The 21866-nt window shown below is 41.6% G+C and overlaps 1 protein-coding gene across 2 annotated transcripts in view; it reads left to right on the top strand.

Moving 5' to 3' along the window:
- The window catches only part of ADCY7 (adenylate cyclase 7), a 75686-nt gene that overhangs the window by 17568 nt on the left and 36252 nt on the right, over positions 1 to 21866 (top strand). For both annotated transcript variants that reach the window (XM_034426477.3, XM_034426476.3), the window contains exons 2-7: positions 8863 to 9474; positions 11622 to 11822; positions 13154 to 13315; positions 19698 to 19847; positions 20740 to 20885; positions 21047 to 21158. In XM_034426477.3, the coding sequence (XP_034282368.1) occupies positions 9304 to 9474; positions 11622 to 11822; positions 13154 to 13315; positions 19698 to 19847; positions 20740 to 20885; positions 21047 to 21158 (942 nt within the window). In that variant the 5' untranslated portion in view covers positions 8863 to 9303. The remainder of the gene's footprint in view (positions 1 to 8862; positions 9475 to 11621; positions 11823 to 13153; positions 13316 to 19697; positions 19848 to 20739; positions 20886 to 21046; positions 21159 to 21866) is intronic.

Here is a 21866-nt window from a genome sequence, read left to right as displayed (position 1 = left end):
AAGGTGGTCCCTATTTTTCTACCTGCATTTTTTACGTGCTTTCAAACTGCTAAGTTGGCAGAAGCTGGGACAAATCACGGGAGCTCACCCCGTTACGCGGCACTAGGGATTCGAACCGCTGAACTGCCAACCTTTCGATCGACAAGCTCATTATCTTTAGCCACTGAGCCATCGCATCCCGTCTGTAAGATACAAACATGCAAAAGAAAATAATAGGAAAGATAGGGGAGGGAAAAGGGAAGGGGAAAGTGTAGGAAAAAGGGGAAAAAGAAAGAAAAGGCATTGACTTCCGACTCCCTGTGGAGCAGTTGTATCAGATAATAGCATCCAAGGCCAACTTTTTACTTTTACATAATAGTATTAGCTAGCCATTTCTATAACAACAAACCTATCTAATCGGTAAAACCCCCCTCAAAAAAACAACAACAAAGTTTCATTTTTTCCCCACCTTGAGTATAAAGTCCAGGAGCGGTTTCCCAGCACAAAGAAAAGTTTCGGCCATTTTTATACTGCAAATTCCATTTTGCTGCGTGCCGCATGTTCAACCTTTTGGTGAAGTAGATCGTTGCTTTCCTCCTTTTAAAAATAGAGAAATAAAATCATGAACGAACGAATGGGAAGCCTCCCTTAGATAGTATTAGAAATGGGATGATGGGTAGAATTGCATGCGGTTTGACCTTGTAGCTCCTGAGGAAGTGGACAAGATCCTAGAGAATGTGAGCTCCGGAAGCTAAAAGGTTGCAAGTCAAGGATTTACCTCTATAGGTGCCTGGGGAATTCTGGGAGTTGAAGTCCATATGTGCTGAGATTAAAAAGCACCAATGTAGAACAAGGATGGTCATTTCCCCAGAGACCTGGCCTGCTGGAAGATTATAGCTGATGTCATATCAAGGATGGAGCTGGAATAATAACACTTAGACTTATATACCGCTTTACAGTGTTTTACAGCCCTGTCTAAGCGGTTTTACAGAGTCAGCATATTCTCCCCAACCATCTGGGTCCTCATTTTACCCACCTCGGAAGGATGGAAGGCTGAGTTAACCTTGAGCCTGGTGAGATTTGAACTGCCAAATTGCAGGCAGCTGGCAGGCAGCAGAAGTAGCCTGCAGTACTGCACTCTAACCACTGTGCCACCAAGGCAGACACCTGTTAGGTCTGCTTTTTAGTGTTCTGTGATGGGCCAAGGAGAAGAATTGCAAGCGGGAGTTCTTCTCCCATGGCTACTATCCCTTCCCAAGTCTCTTGAATTTCAGCAGACTGCCAAATTTGGGTGATGAATTTTGGAGAAAGAGGCAGTTTCCATTCCGAACCTTATCTCAAAAATAAATAAATAAACATGCTACTGAAAAAGTAATTTTGAGGCTAATCTTGGGGTGTTTTGGGTGTGTGTATGTGCAGGCTGTGCGTTGCTGACCTGAATGTAGAATAGCAACAGAAGATCATCTGAAGTATCTCAAGCACTCATCTATTTTCAGGAAGTCACTGGGTTTTCTTAGCCTGGAATCATCCAGCTTTAGTGGATGGACTACAACTCCCAGCCAGTACAAATCAAGGGCACCAGATTAACCTCATTTCTTCAAGAGGTAGTAAGATGACCAGCATTCCTCATCTGAAGCATTCGGATTGGGAAGATCTGATAGTGTGGACAAACTCTTCTTCATTTATAGTCTTCTAGTCTCTTATCATCCCTGGCCAGCATGACCATCTACCTGGCGAAGATGGGAAATGTAGTCCCATAAGGGCACCATAATGAGGTTGGCAGATCAACTGCTGTAATGAAAAAGCTACCTTAGCCTTAAGGACACTGGATGGAGGGGCCGTTTTAAAAAGGTCACTGGGAACTTGAAAAAGAATAATTGGGATATTGATTTGTACAGTTGCCATCAGTTGCAAGGTAGCTGTGATTTGGAAGGGGGGGGGGGGAGAAAAAAAATCTATCCATGAGCTATAATGAGGAACCTGGTTATTGTGAATTAATGGTACCGTTTGAGCACAATCCCAGCCAACACCCACGCAGTGTCGTTGCACCCTGGAGCTACCTTCTTATGAAAATCAGTGTTACGAAATTTGTTCTTGTCTGGAACAAATTGTGAAGTTAACAGGCTGAACACTGGCCTTTGAAGTGTGAAAATTGTTTCAATGAAGGTCGCCATCTTAAGGGCTGGGCTTTGAGGGAGAACTTTCCAGGTCATTCCAGAAGGTCCCTGAGCATTCTAGTTGAGCTTGAGATGGGTCCTTCTTTGTTCTGTTTGGATTTCTCCTACTCATCTTTCGCCTTTTACTTCCCTACATGGAATATTAGATTCTTTGATGTCCATTTCTCTCTCTCATCTTGAGTAGTGACTGGACAATATGGCTGTGTTCACATAACACCATGGTCATTAAATGAAACCATTTTTTGTGTATTCACAACACCAACAAATCATACACTAATCAAACTGGTTTGATTGGCAAGGCATACCAGCCTATTTTTTTAAAAAAGCACAATACTAAAACTCACTAAGGACAGTAACTGCTAGTATTTTCCTCTGCTCTGGTTGAATGTGTTTAAACATGGCCAAGTTTAAATTTAATTGGCCTTCTAAAATTTCCTGAGGGGAAAGGATTGGAAATATTTAGAGTTAAGAAGTGACATACATAATTTGCAGGAAGTGTCCCTTGGACAATCTTAAGGCTCAATCAAACTCTATAGTTTGCCTGAAGTTATTTTGAATTTCTGCATCTTCAATCTTGTGATTGAATCTTGTCAACCTCGTGGTGCGACCAGAACAATCTGGAACTGAACACACTCAAAACCATAGAAATGGTGGTGGACTTTAGGAGAAACCCTCCCATACTACCACCAATACTAGAGAACACAGTATCAACAGTAGACTTTCAAATTTCTAGGTTCTACCATATCTCAAGATCAAAAATGGACACCTAACATCAAAAATGCCATCAAAAAAGCACAACAAAGAATGTTCTTTCTGCGCCAACTCAGAAACTCAAACTGCCCAAGGAGCTGCTGATCTACAGAGGAATTATTGAGTCTGTCATCTGAACCTCTATAACTGTCTGGTTTTGCAACCCAACAAGACAGACACAGACTTCAGAGGGTAATTAGAACTGCAGAAAAAACAATGGCTACCAACCTGCCTTCCATTGAGGACCTGTATACTGCACCAGTCAAAAAGACGGCTGTGAAAATATCTACAGACCCTTCGCATCCTGGACATAAATTGTTTCAACTCCTACCCTCAAAACAATGTATAGAGCACTGCACACCAGAACAACTAGACACAAGGACAGTTTTTTCCCGAATGCCATCACTCTGCTAAACAAATAATTCCCTCAACACGTCAAAGTCTGCATTACTACTACTATTAATCTTCTCATTGTTCCCATCACCCATCTCCTCCCACTTATGACTGTATGACTGTAACCTTGTTGCTGGTATCCTTACGATTTATATTAATATGATTTGATTGCTTATTTGTTCCCTATGACTATCATTAAGTGTTGTACCTTATGATTCTTGACGAATGTATCTTTTCTTTTATGTACTCCAAGAGCATATGCACCAAAGACAGATTCCTTGTGTGTCCAATCACACTTGGCCAATAAAAAATTCTATTCTATTCTATTGTTGCTTGATAAACCTTAGCTTCTGCCCATCCAAAAGTTCGGGGAGGGGGCGGGAAACATAAGATATCAATTCTCTTCTAGAGTTGCATTTCAAATAAAGCCATAAGATGAATGATTGGTGTTTGACTTTAGTCTCCTCTGCAAAGCTTGCCTATTTTTATTTACTTAGTTTTGTATTGTGTTTATTCATCCTTTACATATTAGCAATTTCATTTTCTTCTTTAGACTAGCTAGCCCATCATCATTTTTGCACATTTCCCTGTTCTGACTGTGAAAACTTGATGTTGCATGTAGAAATTTCTTAAGATCATTTGAGCTTACTTTTCTTTCCTTGTTGGGGGTATGTAAAGAGGTGCAAAAGCAAATCTTTGGCATTTCCAGGGACTCGATACCTCTGTCCAAATTTCTGACAAATGTTTCTGCATTTGACCCTTTGTCAAAATTCACTCCTGCTCTTGAAGCTGTTGGTTCTTTGAGTGGTAAATAACAGAATAACCGAGTTGGAAGGGACCTCAGAGGCCTTCTAGTCCAGCCCCCTGCTCAAGCAGGACACCCTATGCTATTGTAGACAAATGGTTGTCCAATCTCTTCTTAAAAACTTGGAATCCCCACAACTTCTAAAAGCCAGCTGTTCCATTAATTAACTGTTTTTACTATCAGGAAATTTCGCCTTTGTTCTAGGTTGGTTCTCTCTTTTTTTCCCCCCAAGTTTTTTTTATATTTTTTTACAAACATATCAATGTGTGAAGAGTGTGGCACCTGAGTGTCATACGTTTTAGTACAAATAAAATAATTTCATCATAATTACCACATTTGACAAGCTGGTTCTCTCCTTGATTAGTTTCCACCCATTGCTTCTTGTCCTGCCCTCAGGTACTTTGGAGAATAGGTTGACCCCCTCCTCTTTGTGGCAGCCCCTCAGTAATTGGAACACTGCTTTCATGTCACCCCTAGTCCTTCTTTTCACTAGATCAGGGGTCAGCAACCTGCGGCTCTGGAGCCGCATGTGGCTCTTTCACCCCTCTGCTGCGGCTCCCTGTCACTCAAAATATGCGTCACAGCTGCCAATGTGTGACACCTGCTGGCACGCGATTTATTGAGCTTTACAACCCCCAATAGGCCAACCATAGATAAATCCAAGAAAAGAAAAGTTTCAGAAGAAAACAAAACATTTAATTCAACCATATATACTAGTTTTGTGGCCGCTCAAGAAATAGTCAGGCATGGGAAGGGTTTTGTGGCTCCCGGTGTTTTCTTTTCTGTGGGAAACGGGTCCAAATGGCTCTTTGAGGGTTTAAGGTTGCAGACCCCTGCACTAGACTGGACCCCTGCAACCGTTCTTCGTATGTTTTAGCTTCAACCCCATCTGAATCGATTGATGATAGGGATCGATGCAGAGCCAGATTGGGAACCTTATGTAAGAGATCACCGTGGGTCAAAGTCAGAATTAATCATGGCAAAGCTCTCCACTTTCTCCACTGGGAGAAAGGAAATATTTGGTGTGAAAAATGGAGTGATGTGTGGAGATGAAACTCAATGCCTGTCGAGAACTTTATTCTATCTGATATCTACAAAAGCTGGACATTCCTAGTCTCGGCAAAAGCGGAGAGAAAGGTGATTATTTCCTATGACTTCATGATTTTTGAACAATTAATTCCAAGAAAATTATAGATCACAGTTATTGACTGGCTCACACCATATGATAAATTGGAGTTGGGTAGTTGGTGATTCAGTATGCCCAAATATGCTAAGGCACAGTTTGAAGCCTCCATATTATGTACTTGTTATAACATACCGTGTTATGTGATGTGAACATTATAATCATATCCTGTTAAGCCAAGATTGAGGCTATCGCATTGCGTGAACTCGCATTGAGTATTGCAAGGAAAGAAAAGTATATTTTTGTCTCTGTGTTAAGACCTCATACAGACATAACTCGGTTAGAACAATAAGTATCGAGAACTGGATTTGCTTTCTGTTTTAGAAAAGTTAAAAATAATCGCAAACAAGCTTTCTACATATCTCCCCACTGTTTGGGGGTGAAAAACAGGCCTTCTTCGTCTTCTTCTTTTTTTTTTTTTGCATTCAAAATACAACAGAGCTTGCCTTGGTTAAAAATACTTTTGAAAACACTTCCACATAAATTATGAAAGTGAGAAGTACATTTATAAAAGAGGGTTGAAAAAAAATCTGTCTGCACAAATCTTGGATTGGATAGGAAGGCAGAATTTGTGCACTGTGGTTTGTTTGATTTTGGCTTAGTATGTAGTACCCCAGCCAGGTTGGTTGGGAAGCCATAGTTGGTTTGGTGCCACAGGCGAACCCACCTATTATGGATTGTTCCACCGATAATGCAGTGGTGAAATCCAATTTTTTTTACTACCGGTTCTGTGGGCATGGCTTGGTGGGTGTGGTGTGGCTTGGTGGGCGTGGCAGGGGAAGGATATTGCAAAATCCCCATTCCCTCCTCACTCCTGGGGGAAGGATATTGCAAAACCTCCATTCCCACCCTACTCTGGGGCCAGCCAGAGGTGGTATTTGCCGGTTCTCCGAACTGCTCAAAATTTCCACTAACAGTTCTCCAGAACCTGCTGGATTTCACCCCTGGGATAATGGTTAAAAAGTAAACACTAAACGTGGGCAAGTGCAGAGATGATTAATCAGAGGCTCCAACACCAAATAATGCTCCTGAAAATGTAGGGAGATAATATTTTGAAGATGAGGTAAAATTTCACTTCAACTAAGCTCAACTTCTGATGACTGGATTGACATGTTGAGGTGTTTTTTTTGACAGCACTAAAGAAATAATTTGCCATTATCTTCTTCCAAGATGTTATTTTGACTTCCCAGTTTGTTCTACCGCATGAGCATTTTTAAATAGTCTCCTATTCAACTGCTAACCAGTTCTGACTCTGTTTAACTTTGAAGACCAATCAAAAGGAGGTAGATATATTTTTTTTATTTGATTTATATGCCACCCTTCTCCGGAGACTCAGGGCGGCTTACAATGCGTTAAGCAATAGCCTTCATACTTTTGTATATTTTATACAAAGTCAGCTTATTGCCCCCACAAACTGGGTCCTCATTTCACCTACCTTAGAAAGGATGGAAGGCTGAGTCAACCTTGAGCCTGGTGAGATTCGAACTTACAGTAATTGCAGACAGCTGGTGTTAATCACAATGCTTTTAGTCTGCTGAGCTACCAGGCCCAGGTAGCATCCAGCTACCTGTTTAATCTAACTAAAGATAAGACACATTTTACATTTTTTTTTGCTTGCCTCACCTGTCCTGTGCCTCTTTCAGAGACCATATGTGGCCTTCCGCTCCCTTCCAGACAGTGTAATGAATGATGAATGGTTAAGGGAACTAGATATGTCTAGCCTGATGAAGAATAGGCTTAGGGTTGACCTTATAGCAGTCTTCCTGTCAAGCGCCAGGAAAATCAGGAGATCCAGACAGTTCAAATGTCTATCAAGATTTATTGTAAGCTTAAGCTCTCTACAAGAATAGCGGCCAAGGGAAATTAGCAGGAGATAAGAGTAGAAGGAATTCAAGGTGGGCTGGACTGAGATCTTTTGTGGGTGTGAAAGGACTCATGACTGATGACCCGTTTGACCCCTCCCTCGGGCTCAGCCTGGTCATCTCCTACATCTTCAATACTTGAGGACGGTCACATTCTCCAAAACCCCTGAGGGTAAGACAAGAAGCAATGGGTGGAAGCTTATCATCCAATCTGGAAGAAAGGAGAAATTTCCTGACAGGGACATATGATTAATCTTTGAGACATCTTAGGTCCCAGAGTTGTGGGTGTCCCATCGATGAAGGTTTTCAAGAAATGATCGGACAACCTTTTGTCTGGGGTGATATAAGGTCTCCTGCCTTGGGCAGGGGATTGGATTTAAAAAAAAATCCAAGGTTTATCCAACCTTATGATTTAATACAGTTTATATGATGTCTAAGACCTATCCATGGATTCTTTAAAAGGTAAAGGTAAAGGTTCCCCTCGCACATATGTGCTAGTTGTTCCGGACTCTAGGGGGCGGTGCTCATCTCCGTTTCAAAGTCAAAGAGCCAGCGCTGTCTGAAGACGTCTCCGTGGTCATGTGGCCGGCATGACTCAATGCCAAAGGCGCACAGAACGCTGTTACCTTCCCACCAAAGATGGTCCCTATTTTTCTACTTGCATTTTTTACGTGCTTTCGAACTGCTAGGTTGGCAGAAGCTGGGACAAGTCACTGGAGCTCACCCAGTTACACGGCGCTAGGGATTCAAACCGCTGAACTGCCGACCTTTCGATCGACAAGCTCAGCGTCTTAGCCACCGAGCCACCGCGTCCCTTTTTCCCTATGCTATTCTTTATCCCTGTGGATTCTTCATCCCTATGGTAATATGCTGGAGCCTCCAGGGAGGAATTGAAGAAGGCTTTTTGCCTTTCATCTCCTCAATTTGTTGCTGACGGTGAGCTGTTCGTAACTACAATGAGATATTGTATGACGATCGAGGCTTTTCATGCTGAAGGTTGGAAAGATTTTGCTTTTAATCAAATGTCAGGAGGTTTCACTAACTTAGGTTACTCCCTGTATGGGATGTTGTATTATTAACAAATGGGTTATTTTTTTTTACAAAAAAAACTGAAAATATCAAATAAATGTAATACTGTTTCTATACATTCTTATGATTTATTTAGCATCAGTTTTGAGTTGGGAGGTTTATAAATTTAAATAATAAATGTCATCTAGAAACTAGGAGATGGTGAGTTCTATCCCTCCTTAGGCATGAAAAACAGCTGAGTGACTTCGGGCCAATCACCAGGAGACTGGAAGTTCTAGTTCTGCCTTAGCTGTGAAAGTCAGCTGGGTGACTTTGGGCCAATCACTGGGAGGCCGGGAGTTCTAATTCTGCCTTAGCCATGAAAGTCAGCTGGGTGACTTTAGGCCAATCACTCTCTCTCAGCCCAACCCACCTCCCAAGGTTGTTGTTGTTGTGGGGAAGGAAGAGAAAGGAGTGTTAGGTATGTTTTCTGTCTTAAGTTATTTATAAATAAAGTTAAGATAGAAATCAATCAAACGAATAAAATCTTGGAAAAAGCTGGATTGTTTCTTTCTTTGTTTTTTTCCCTGGTAGTATTGAACAATTACCTCTCTGCCAAAGAACATGTGCTTCTCTTTTAAGCAAAGCCGGACTGGCTTATTTATTTATTTAAAAGCTCTCTCTGTCTCTCTTTTTCCTTTGCAGCTTGCATCCCAGACTCATCCTGGTCGAATTGCTTGCATGTGAAAGAGGCTTTCAACGAAGATGGCAAAATCGCAAGAGCTGGCTTTTCAGTGGCACAAATGAGAGCCGCGTCTAAAAAAAAACCATGCGGAGACCTCTCGGTGGGTAGCAGCACATGGCTTTGGAGCGAGCCGAGAAGGCGAAGGAGGAGGTGGGGCCATCTTTTCCGACTGATGCTGCGATCCGAAGGGCTTCATCCTTATAAGAAGAGATGCTAATTCAGAACTCAATGTTTTTTTTTCCCCCCTTCCCCGACTGTGGCCAACGGAGAGTGATCTGATGATAGCGATTTGAATGTGAGGAGTCCCATCCTTGCTCCTCGGGGGGGAAACAAAACCACCGTTCCACTCTCTTTTGCTTTTCGGTGTGAAGAGAGACGTTGAGAAACTGCCTGGAATTAAAATGCCAGCAAAAGGCAAATACTTTTTTAACGAAAGCGAAGGTTGCAAGTTGACGGATCCCTTATACGAGAAGTATCTGTATGCAAGCCAGCAACACCCACTGCTCTTCTTCCTGCTCTTCATTGTGGTTGCCTATTGCTCAACACTTATCGTAGTGCTCGTCTCTTATGATGTGAGTATGCGTGCTGCTCTTCTTAGTTTTGCTATTCTGAATAAGACCGGACGCTCTTAATTTCAGATGTGTATAAACCCGGGTATTAATGCAAATTCATCCATCGCTTTTTAAATGCACAGTGCTTTGCATTTTTCCAAACCGATCCTCGCCAGCAAGTTAGGGAAAAGTTGATTTTAAAAAGATACGAAATCTGTTGGAGAGAATTTGAAGAAACATGTAATATTATTGAGAAAAACTGCGAATAAGGATGTTGCGTTGAGAGAAATGTAAACACATTTTAACCTAAGCTTTAAAGAACCCCCCCTATCCAGTTCAAAGAATGATTTGGAAGCTTTCTCCTACAATTCCTACCTGTACATATTCACAGCAGCTTATATTTCTGGAGAAATCAGAATGAATCTAGAATCTGTTAAACCTGTTAAATGCTTCTCCAGGTTTTCCGTAACTTAAAAGGAATCCTAGAACTTTGATTTTAAATGTAATAGGAATGTCAGATTATGATTGCTTCCAGCAAGTGTGTAGATCTAACGTGATCATTTCGTGAAATTCTACAGTTATGTTGACCTTGTTGTTGAGGTTGAATGCAATTGATTACATGCATAAAGAGCTAGACTTATAAGAACAAACTATTAAAAGTTTCTAAGATATCAGATATCAGAAGGAAGAACTAAATGTGAGAAGACCGTCTGTTTAACACTTTCTCTGATAACAGCCATGTGTCTGAAATGGAGTAGGGTTTCATGCTTGAGTAAGAGGTTGGACCAGAAGACCTCCAGGTTTCCTTCCAACTCCGTTATTCTGATAACTGTACTTTTTGGAGTATAAAACGCACCTTTTTCTCCCCAAAAAGAGGGTGAAAATCTGGGTGCGTCTTATACTCCGAATGTAGCCCCGCCCAGCCTCTCAAATGGAGGTTTCAGAGGCTGAAAAAAGCCTCAGAAATGAAGCTTCAGAAAAAAAGCCTCCAAACAGAGCTTCAGAAAAAAAGCCTCAGAAACAGAGCTTCAGAAAAAAAAGCCTCAGTAATGAAGCTTCAGAAAAAAAGCCTCCAAACAGAACTTCAGAAAAAAAGCCTCAGAAACAGAACTTTTTTTTTTTTTTAATTTGATTTATATGCCGCCCTTCTCCGGAGACTCAGGGCGGCTTACAATGTGCTCAGCAATAGCCTTCATCCTTTTGTATATTTATACAAAGTCAGCTTATTGCCCCCACAAACTGGGTCCTCAATTTACCTACCTTAGAAAGGATGGAAGGCTGAGTCAACCTTGAGCCTTGGCGAGATTCGAACCCTGCAGTAATTGGAGGCAGCTGGTCTTAATAACCAGCCTAATAACAGGGTGCCTTAGACCACTGTACTACCAAGGCTCTTCAGAAAAAAAGGCTCTGAAAGGAAGTTTCGGAGGCTTTTTTTCTGGAGCTCTGTTTCAGTGGCTTTCAGAGGCAGAAAAAAAAGTTTTTTTCTGAAACAGAGTTTCAGAAGTTTCAGAGGCAGAAAAAAAAGCAAGACACAGAGCTCACAACCAACGAACCTGTTGCTAAAATTCATCTCTGGGAACAGCTGATTGGGGGTATTCCAGGAGGCCAATCCACCCACCAATCAGCTTTTTTCTTATTTTCCTCCCCAAAAACTAAGGTGCATCTTATACTCCGGTGCATCTTATACTCTGAAAAATATGGTACTTGTATTTCTCTACTCTGTCTCTAAAAGTCGAGGACCATAGATAAGGCATGTGCCAGATTTAAAAAATACAAACTATTTCTTTTTCCAGAATATTTTTTCTAGATATTCACCAGATCCCCCTGAGAATTCCTATTCCCGGAATTCCGAAAGGCAAAATGTTATGATCTTTTCCGTAACTCCAATTAAAAGGATCTAAGGGCAGATGGTGGGAAAGACCTCTCTAAGGGATTTAGAGAGCAATTGCTAGTCTCAATGGTCCCATAAATGGTCTAAACTAAGTTTCTTATCTGCCATTAGGAACTGGCTTCTGAGTTGGTGAATTAGTTAATTGAACTGAATTAGTAATTTAAAATTATTTTAAAATGTACAGTCTGCAGCAAAACCGCATCATGGAATTAAAACGAGGAATACGCGCTAACTTAACACAAAACCTAACTCGAAACGAACTTTGTTTTGCTTACAGAAAAACGCCGGCCAACACCTGGCTTTCGTTATCACTGTGAGCATTGCTCTCATCATCTTCATCATCATGTATGTTTTAGTTTACGTCGAATATTACTTTTGGTGCCAGCTGAAGCTCTTTGCGGCCGTCATCTGGATCAGCCTGCTGGCTATCGGATACGTGTCCATTTTCGACAATCCTACGCCGGCTGGATGGGAACAGGTATTTCTGTCCCCTAATGATGATGTCATCCTTGCTCCCGAAAGAGACTGCCTGTGCACGGCCCCCTCCCTGAACATCCCTTTCATGACCCTTATTCAGTACATCCTGATAGCATCGTTCCAGGATACATCCTAACTAGACTGTGTTGTTTCTCTGTGTCATATAAAATATGTGGGCATAGGCACAATTTTGCATTTATTTATTTATTTATTTATTTTTTAATGTGATTTATATGCCGCCCTTCTCCGAAGACTCAGGGCAATGTGCTCAGCAATAGCCTTCATCTTTTTTGTATATTTTATACAAAGTCAGCTTATTGCCCCCACAAACTGGGTCCTCATTTCACCTACCTTAGAAAGGATGGAAGGCTGAGTCAACCTTGAGCCTTGGCGAGATTCGAACCCTGCAGTAATTGCAGGCAGCTGGTTTTAATAACCAGCTTAATAACAGGGTGCCTTAAACCCCTGTACTACCTTGTTTATTTATTCCGTCATGGTTATGTAGCATATATTGGAGGTGGTGACCCTTTTGACAGCTGTAAGCAATGAAATTTCATTTTAATGTATGCCGATTAGTGTACCTTCAAAGTGACAATAAAGTTATACTGTTCTTATTCATTTAGTCAAAATGGGACAGGAAAAATAATAGCAATAGCCCTTAGACTTATATACCGCTTCACAGTGCTTTACAGCTGAGTGTCCCATGTGATCTGAGGGACAAAGCGGGGTGGGGAGATCTTATTCTTTTAAACTTACGAGATCGCCTTCTGCTACTGATAGCCTCCCACTGACCAATACGCTCCCACAGAGAGGGACTCCTCAGGGTGCCGTCGGTCAAACAATGTCGACTGGTGACCCCCAAGGGGAGAGCCTTCTCTGTGGGGGCACCTGCCCTCTGGAATGAATTGCCCCCGGAGATACAGATGATCCCTGACCTACGCGCCTTTCGCCGTGCCCTCAAGACATTATTGTTCCAACAAGCTGGGCTGGCCTAAATACTAAATTTTAACGGGTTGTTTCTGTTTTTAACATGTGGCGGCCAGATTATTTAATATATTTTAAATTGTTTTTAAATTTTATGTATATGTGTGTTTTATTGCTGGCTGTGCACCGCCCTGAGTCCCTCGGGAGAAGGACGGTATAAAAATTTAATAAATAAATAAATAAATAAAAACCATCTCTAAGTGCGGCAATAATTTAGAGCTAGTTTCACCTTTCTAAGTGCCGATATGATGTACTCATTAAAGGATCTCTTGAACCTGAACAAAGCATCAGAGTCCTGACTTCTTGGAGTTCATTAATCAGAATGATGACACTTTGTTTTTCTTCCAGGTACCATTTTTTCTGTTCATCATCTTCACAACCTACACCATGTTGCCCTTGGCTATGAGAGATGCTGTCATAGTCAGCTCCCTTTCTGCCCTCTCTCATATTATCGTCCTCAGCGTTACAGCAGCTGGAGACTCACAGAATCAACACACCTTGCTCCTTCAGGTAAGGCATCTTGGGGAAACTGAAGCTCTGGACCACAACCAAGTGTCTCCTGGAACATTTGTGGGAGGATCCTCTGATCACCATTAACCAAAACCCAGGCATGATTTCCTGCCTGTTGGAGAAAGCAGAAGTGTAAATCCTTGAAGAGGTTTCAGAAAGATTTAAGAAGCAAATTAAGAAAAAGTTGGTTTCCTCCTCCCCCATAATTTCTCAAGCAATGTTCCTTTCTGGTGGGTGGAGTGGAGGGAGGAAAGGCAATGGAACAATTCTTCTATTAAAAAGGGTATTCTAAATTGTGTAAGCATTGAGATTAGAAATGTTTTCTTCTTTAAAATTAGCTAGCTTGTTGGTCCGACATGCATTCTGTTGACTACTCATTCAAATTTCAGACAATTCTTTTCATATTCAGACTTGTTTTAACTTTAATGTATGTGGGCACGCAAAGCGTGAATCTATAGGTAAAGGTAAAGGTTCCCCTCGCACATATGTGCTAGTCGTTCCCGACTCTAGGGGGCAGTGCTCATCTCCGTTTCAAAGCCGAAGAGCCAGTGTTGTCTGAAAACGTCTCCATGGTCATGTGGCTGGCATGACTCAATGCCAAAGGCACTCAAAATGCTGTTCCCTTCCCACCAAAGGTGGTCCCTATTTTTCTACTTGAATTTTTTACGTGCTTTCGAGCTGCTAGGTTGGCAGAAGCTGGGACAAGTCATGGGAGCTCACCCCATTACGTAGCACTAGGGATTTGAACCGCTGAACTGGCGACCTTTTGATCGACAAGCTCAGCTTCTTAGCCACTGAGCCACCCTGTTTCTCTATATGTAATATATGAATCTATATATGCATGTAAATGTAGATTTTCTAGTTTTTGTTGTGTTCCAAATTGGTCATTGGATGTTCTCTCTTTCTTTGGTAAACCTGGCAGGGTTTCTTTCTTCCTTTTTTCCACAAGCATCTTAGAAGAGGTTCTGAAGTAATAAAATAACCATGGACCCAAGTCAGGCTACAAAAAGTTAGTTACCATTGAGATGGAGGCATGATTTTAGCATTTAAGCACAGCCTGTAGAAAGTTTAAACATTTGCTGGTTGAGTTGGGATGCCGATTTAATTTAGAACATAGAATAATGAGGTTGGGAGGGATCTTGGAAGTCTTGTAGTCCAACCCTTGCTCAAGCAGGAGACCTTATACAATTCTGGGCAGATGGCTGTCCAAGGAGCCTTGGTAGTACAGTGGTCTAAAGCACCCTGTTATTAAGAACAGCTGCCTGCAATTACTGCAGGTTCGAATCTCGCCAGGCTCAAGGTTGACTCAGCCTTCCATCCTTTCTAAGGTAGGTAAATTGAGGACTTAGTTGTGGGGGCAATAAGCTGACTTTGTATAAATATACAAAAAAGATGAAGGCTATTGCTTAGCGCATTGTAAGCTGCCCTGAGTCTCCGGAGAAGGGCGGCATATAAATAATAATAATAATAATAAAAAAAGCCTCCAGTGATGAAGCATCTACAACTTCTAGAGGGAAGCCGATCCACTGGTTAATTATTCTATCAGGAAATTTAGTTCTTGGTTGGAACTCTCTTTAATGATCTTCCATCCATTATTTCTTGTCCTGCCTTCAAATGCTTTGGAGAATAAGTTGACCCCCTTCTTCTCTATGATAGCCTTCATCTTAAAATTTAAGAGGAAACACAGAACTTAAATTCATCTGGAGCTTTGATTCACATCAAAACAATGTATGAGTGGTGGAGTAAAAATACAGCGTTCTTCCCAGATATTTCTCACAAGGCAGTGCTAAATTCCAGAAAGAATATTTGATTTTTTTTTTAAATGAAAAAAGTGCACACTTGAAGAAGGATAAAGGGAAATAGTCCAATGTTGTAGATGTGGAAATTATGACCCACCAAAGTATTTCTGCAGTTGTTTGGCAACCCCTGCTTGTCTAGACAATCCGTTTTTAAAAAATCCGATAAACAACTCAGCAAAACCATTAAGATCCACACCACTAAGGTGTGTGTCATGCTTTGGAGAGTGAGGTAATGTATTCCCTTCCCCCAGATAAATGCTTTGGACATGATTGAAACAACTCTTTTGTTAACACTTTGCTTCTTTCTTGGCAAATTTGCTGAATTTTGAGGAGTGGCGAATTTTCAGGCCATCTTCTCGTTTCTGAAGCACTCGCTTACTTTCAGTCAAAAAATGGGCTTGGTTTAATCCCTAGCCAGAAAAGCAAAGCAAAATAAAACCCGATTTCCTTTCCTGAGTCAATCAAACAATAATTTCAGTATGAATGAAAATATTTAGAGAGTAGGCAGTATGGAATTCCAGCATGATAAAAGACACAAAATGAAAGGAATAGAATATTTGGACTGCAGAGAAGCAGATCTAACTGGAGATCTTGGACTGTCTCTCCTGAAACTTTATTTTTTTTTTAATTACATGTGGTAACCAGGTATGTTTGTTTTGGTTCCTCAAACAGAGCAGGTATTTACAATGAGAGTTTAAAATCATGGCTTATTCTGATTGTGATAACTCTGGTTTCCTAGTTTGGCAAAAGAAGAAAATACAATGACTAAATGACTTATATGTGTGCTAGAAGCAAAAAAGTGAATAGAATAGAATAGAATAGAATAGAATAGAATAGAATAGAATAGAATAGAATAGAATAGAATAGAATAGAATAGAATAGAATAGAATAGAATAGAATAGAATAGAATAGAACAGAACAGAACAGAACAGAACAGAACCTTGGGACATCTTCTAGTCCAACCTCATGTTCAAGCAGAAGACTCTATACCATTTCAGACATAATTCTCCAATCTCTTCTTTAAAACTTCCAGTGTTGGAGCAGTCACAACTTCTGGAAGCAAGTTGTCCCACTGATTAATTGTTCTGACTTTCAGGAAATTTCTCCTTAGTTCTAGGTTGCTTCTCTGCTTAGTTAGTTTCCATCCATTGCTTCTTGTCCTGCTTTCAGGTGCTTTGGAGAATAACTTAATCAGAATAGAGCTGGGAGGGACCTTGGAGGTGTTCTACTCCAACCCCCTGCTCAAGCATGATACCTTATACCATTTCAGACAAGTGGCTGTACAATCTCTTCTTAAAGGCATCCAGTGATGGAGGACCCAAACTTCTGAAGGGAAGCTGTTCCACGGGTTAATTACTCTCATTCTTAGGAAGTTTCTCCTTAATTCCAGGTTGCTTCTCTCCTTGATTAGTTTCCATCCATTGTTTCTTGTTCTGCCTTCAGGTGCTTTGGAGAATAATTTGACCCCCTCTTCTTTGTGGCAACCCCCTCAAATACTAGCACACTGCTATCATGTCACCCCTAGACCTTCTTTTCTCTAGACTAGCCATATTTGCTTTTAATGCAAGAGTGAAGAGCTAATTCTTATATCAGTGGGTTAAGCTGAGGTTTCATTTTGAAATCTGCTATATATTTTTTTCACCTCTAATGAATGTCTGGCTGTTTTAGAAGTGGTAGGAAGGATGTGTGGTTAATTTGTACCATATGTATTCCATTGCATGGGAAATTATGTGTAGGAAACCAACCCAAAATTTAGTTGCCTCAGACACGGAAGTTTGTTGACTATGATTTATGAGGTAGCCTGTTGTAGAAACCAGCAATTTCTGGCTTACTAAAATCACAATGGTGTAGCACAATGTGTGAACTTAATCACTGTGTGAAATCACCTGGATTAACAAATGAGCCAACGTATCAGTCATGGCTTTGGCAACAAACACCTCTTGAAGTTAATCTAGTTTTGGAGAGGTTTCAGAGTTTGGAGAATGTGATTCTTTTTTCTCCTAAAGCAAAGTACAGTTACACACGTATATTTGTAAAAAAAAGACCTCATGGCTATTGTACAGTCATTCAGGGATTTAGAAAAGAAGTTGAGATCAAATAAGAAGGAAAGCAAGGAATTAAATGAGTACCTCTTCCAAGCTTCCTAGGAAATCCAGATCATCTGGAAGGGCAGGTTCAAAGCAGAGAGCTTCACATTTCTGAAGGCGGTTTCAAGATGAACCAACCAATAGGTCAGAGAGAAAGGACACAAAACCTAACAGTGACAACTCTAAAATTCCTGGAACTGCAAACTAATCTGGGGATATATGAATTCCTCAACTTAAAATAGGCTAGTTAAGTGCTGGCAAATTAACTAGTTGGTAAAAGTTTTCAGGGATGTGGTGGCTCAGTGTCTAAGATGCTGAGCTTTTTTTTTTTTTTTTTAAATTTGATTTATATGCCGCCCTTCTCCGGAGACTCAGGGCGGCTTACAATGCGTTAAGCAATAGCCTTCATCCTTTTGTATATTTTATACAAAGTCAGCTTATTGCCCCCACAAACTGGGTCCTGATTTAACCTACCTTAGAAAGGATGGAAGGCTGAGTCAACCTTGAGCCTGGTAAGATTCAAACCTGCAGAAATTGCAGGCAGCTGTGTTAATAACAGGGTGCATTAAACCACTGTACTACCAAGCTTGTCGATCGAAAGGTCGGCAGTTCAACAGTTCGAATCCCTAGTGCTGCGTAAGGGGGTGAGCTCCCGTTACTTGTCCCAGCTTCTACCAACCTAGCCGTTTGAAAGCACGTAAAAAATCCAAGTAGAAAAGTAAGGATCACCTTTGGTGGGAAGGTAACAGTGTTCCGTGCGCTTTTAGTGTTAAGTCATGCTGGCCACATGACCATGGAGACATCTTCAGACAGCGCTGGCTCTTCGGCTTAGAAACAGAGATGAGCACCACCCCCTAGAGTTGGGAATGACTAGCACATATGTGCAAGGGGAATCTTTACCTTTAGGAGTTTTCTGAAGTCCATTGGCTGGTAGGGACTCCCAAAATCTGAACATGGTCAATCTACTCAAGGATGGCCAACACTGACAGGCAGTGAAACAGCTTGAACTGAGCCCAGGTGGCCCAGTTGTTAGAATGCAGTATTGCAGGTAAACTCTGCCGACTGCCAGCAGTTCGATTCTCACCGCTTCAAGGTTGATTCAGCTTTCCATCCAAAACAAGGAACGTTCTTCTTAAAATGAGCTAGCGACTAGTCCATGTGTGACTATTATTCCCTTACATAGTTGCAGCTGTATTTTATTTCCTAAATGATAGTGAAACAGCCCAAGGCTTCAGATGGTTGTGCTGAAGGCTCTGCACCAGGGGTGTCAAACTTGATTTCATTGAGGGCCGCATCAGGGTTGTGTTTGACCTCGGGGGCCAGGTGGGTGTGACCAGCTCGATGTCACTCATGTCAGGGGCATCCCTCCCGAGCTCCGTTTTTGCTGGAGCAAATTTCTGTCGCAGTCAGAAATGGAACTCCGTTTTTGTTGGAAGAGGCACCGCAGTCCGGTCCTTTGCTGTTTCCAGGGCGAAGCATGCCATGGGCCAGATTTGGCCCACAGGCCTTGAGTTTGACACCACTGGTCTACACATACACTCTGTCTGTCTTTTGCCTTTATTTATAGTATTTTGGCCTTCACTTTCATTTGAATTTTTTTCACTGTAGACTACTGACGGGTCTTGGTGGTTGGTGGGATGAGTTTAACAAATGCATGGGATGAGTTCAGGGGTGAAATGCTCCCAGTTCGGACCGGATCGGGCGATCCGGTAGTAATTGTGGCAGGTGGTTCGGAGAACCGCTAGCGATGGTGGTGCGAGGCTCCGCCCACCCACCCACCTGGATGTCGTTACTTCCTGCTTTTAAAAGGTAAAAAAAGACTCTGATGATCACGCACCACAGCTGTCATCATCAGAGCCTTTTTAAAAACTTTTTAAAAGTATTTTTTTGCAACCTATTTGGGCGAATAGGTTGTAAAAAAACTCTTTTAAAAGGTTAAAAAAGGCTCTGGCGATCGCGCGCCACAGTTGTGATCGTCAGAGCCTTTTTTTAACCTTTTAAAAGAGTTTTTTTACAACCCATTCGAATAGATTGTAAAAAAAATGCTTTAAAAAAGTAAAAAAAAAACAAAGTTGGCCACGTCCACCCAGTCACATTACCCTCCCACACACACACACCAAGCCACGCCCACAGAACCGGTAATAACGAATTTTACATTTCACCACTGGATGAGTTTAATAAATGAATGAAGCATTTGTGGATAATTGGTTATAAAAGCAATTGAAGAAGAGATGGTAGGAGGCTTTCTCTGGAAAAATGTCTTGGGGAAGGACAAAGAAGCTTTCCTACTGCAAAATTGGAACAAGAAAGGACTCTTTGTTGAGCTGCGTTCAATTATTATCATTATTTATGGTGCAGCTTGCTTTTAGCCCAGCATTCTGTGCAGATGGGCCATTATGGCTTGTTCAGTAAGATGTGGTTAGGAAGAATCTTGCGAGCGTCGCCTGCTGCAAAAGGAGCAGATCGTAACTGTATGGGTCTCTTTCATTTACTCAGCTTGTGGCGAATGCTTTCATTTTCCTTTGTGGCAATTTGCTGGGGGCGTATCACAAGCATCAGATGCAAGACGCCTCCTGGGATCTGTATCGCTACACCTTAAAATGCATCCAAGTCCAAATGAAATTGAAAATTGAAAAAAGGCAACAGGTAAGTGGGATAGCAAACCATAAAATAAAACATGTTTTTTTCCTTGCATGGTTAATTATTAAGATGCAATTATTAACGTGCAGATAATTATTTAGTGCAGCACATCACTCGTTCCAGGTTCACTTGGTGCTCTCAGAGTTTGGTTGCTTTCTTGCAGTTGTTTCATTACCCAAAATGGGTAACCTCATCAATAGTGAATAGTCCCCTGTAGCACTGATGATATTACCTAGTTAGGTCATGAAATGCCTGCAAGAAAACAAACTCAGAGAGGAACAAGGACCTCACAGTCGTTCTCCTCCTCCTCCTCCTCCTCCTCCTCCTCCTCCTCCTCCTCCTCCTCCTCCTCCTCCTCCTCCTCCTCCTCCTCCTCCTCCCCCCCACAAACCCCAATTCCCTTCTAGCACTGATGATATTACCTAGCTGGGTAAGGAAACATCCACAAGAAAATAACCAAGCTCAGTGAGCACCAAGGAGCCCACATTTCAGCCCTGAGCTACAAAGATTCTCCTTTGTTCCAGGAGCCATTCTTGGCAGCCATTAAAATGAAAACTCAGAAATAATTGTCAGTATTATTCTAGAATAATTCCTGAATAGCCCAGGAACCTCTCTGGAAAACATGATTAGAAGCGGAGCATTTGCAAACAAATGTGTGTTTTTGCACAGATTTACAAAGCGTTCAAGTTGAATTTCTAACATACGACGGAAGCACTAAGAGAATGAAGGAACTCTGCACGGCCTAATTAATGAGCTTAATGAAGGAAGGAGCTTTGCTCTTATTAGGTTAGGTTTATTAGATGTTTTAGGTTGCTCTTGCAACCGTCTTTTCTTCCTCCTCCTTTGATGAGATCTCTTCTTGCTTTGAACAATTCAAACCTTCCTTCTTTTCTCCAAGGAAAGCTTGCTTCTGTCAATCCTGCCAGCTCACATATCCATGGGAATGAAACTTGCCATCATTGAGCGTCTAAAAGAAACCAACGATATGAAAAAGCATGATAATAATTTCCACAGCCTGTATGTGAAACGGCACCAGAACGTCAGGTAAATTTTTGGATTTCCGAGACCCGCATTTCTCTCTGGGGTCAGTATCTTAAAGAGGCCATCAAGTTCTTGAGATTTTCTTGAGGGATCACAGCTTCTTCAAGTCGGACTCGGCGTAGAGCAATCCCAGACCATAATATTTTTCTCTCTCCTTTCTTTAGCATCCTGTATGCAGACATCGTAGGATTCACCCGCTTGGCCAGTGACTGTTCTCCGAAAGAGCTAGTGGTGATGCTGAATGAACTCTTTGGAAAATTTGACCAAATTGCAAAGGTAGGTCAGTTGTGGGAATTGAAATCCCCACATCTTCAAGTTGTCGAGGTTGAGAAAACAACTGGCCTATTGTGTGAATTCTGGTTGGTAAACCAGGAACCACAAGTATAAATTATTTATTATTTTGCAGTATCACAACAAGCTTGTCCATCGTTTAATACAGGGGTCTCCAACCTTGGCAACTTTAAGACTTGTGGACTTCAACTCCCAGAATGGGAGCTGAAGTCCACAAGTCTTAAAGTTGCCAAGGTTGGAGACCCCTGGTTTAATAAGCTATCCTTTTAAAAATCACGGTGTCGCATAGTTTGGCAGTACAGGTGCCCCTCCACTTATGACCACAAAGGAGCCCAACATTGCTAAGCGAGACATCCTGGGGTATTTATGAGCTATCATAAATAGGAACCAGTTCCAAGCGCCCGAATTTTGAACACATGATCGCAGGGATGCTTCAACGGTTGTAAGTGTGAAAAACGATCATGGGTGACTTTTTTTCAGTGCCGTTGGACCTTGGAACAGTCACTAAACGAACTGTTGTAACTTGGGGACTACCTGTATAACAGTCATTGGCTACACGTGGATAGTTTTTAATTTGCCTGAGGCAGCCAGCAAGATTTTTCCACTGCTGTTGTAACTTCTCAACGAATGGCTGTAAGTGAAGGACTGCCTTGCATTCTCCGTGCTTGAACCTGTGGTGGGATTCAGCCGGTT

The sequence above is a fragment of the Pantherophis guttatus genome, chromosome 11 (genome assembly GCF_059756535.1).
Source record: "Pantherophis guttatus breed Tessera chromosome 11, ASM5975653v1, whole genome shotgun sequence".
Classification (NCBI taxonomy): Eukaryota; Metazoa; Chordata; class Lepidosauria; order Squamata; family Colubridae; genus Pantherophis; species Pantherophis guttatus.
Note: the sequence above shows the minus strand (reverse complement) of the source record. Positions and strands in the feature narration are given on the sequence as shown.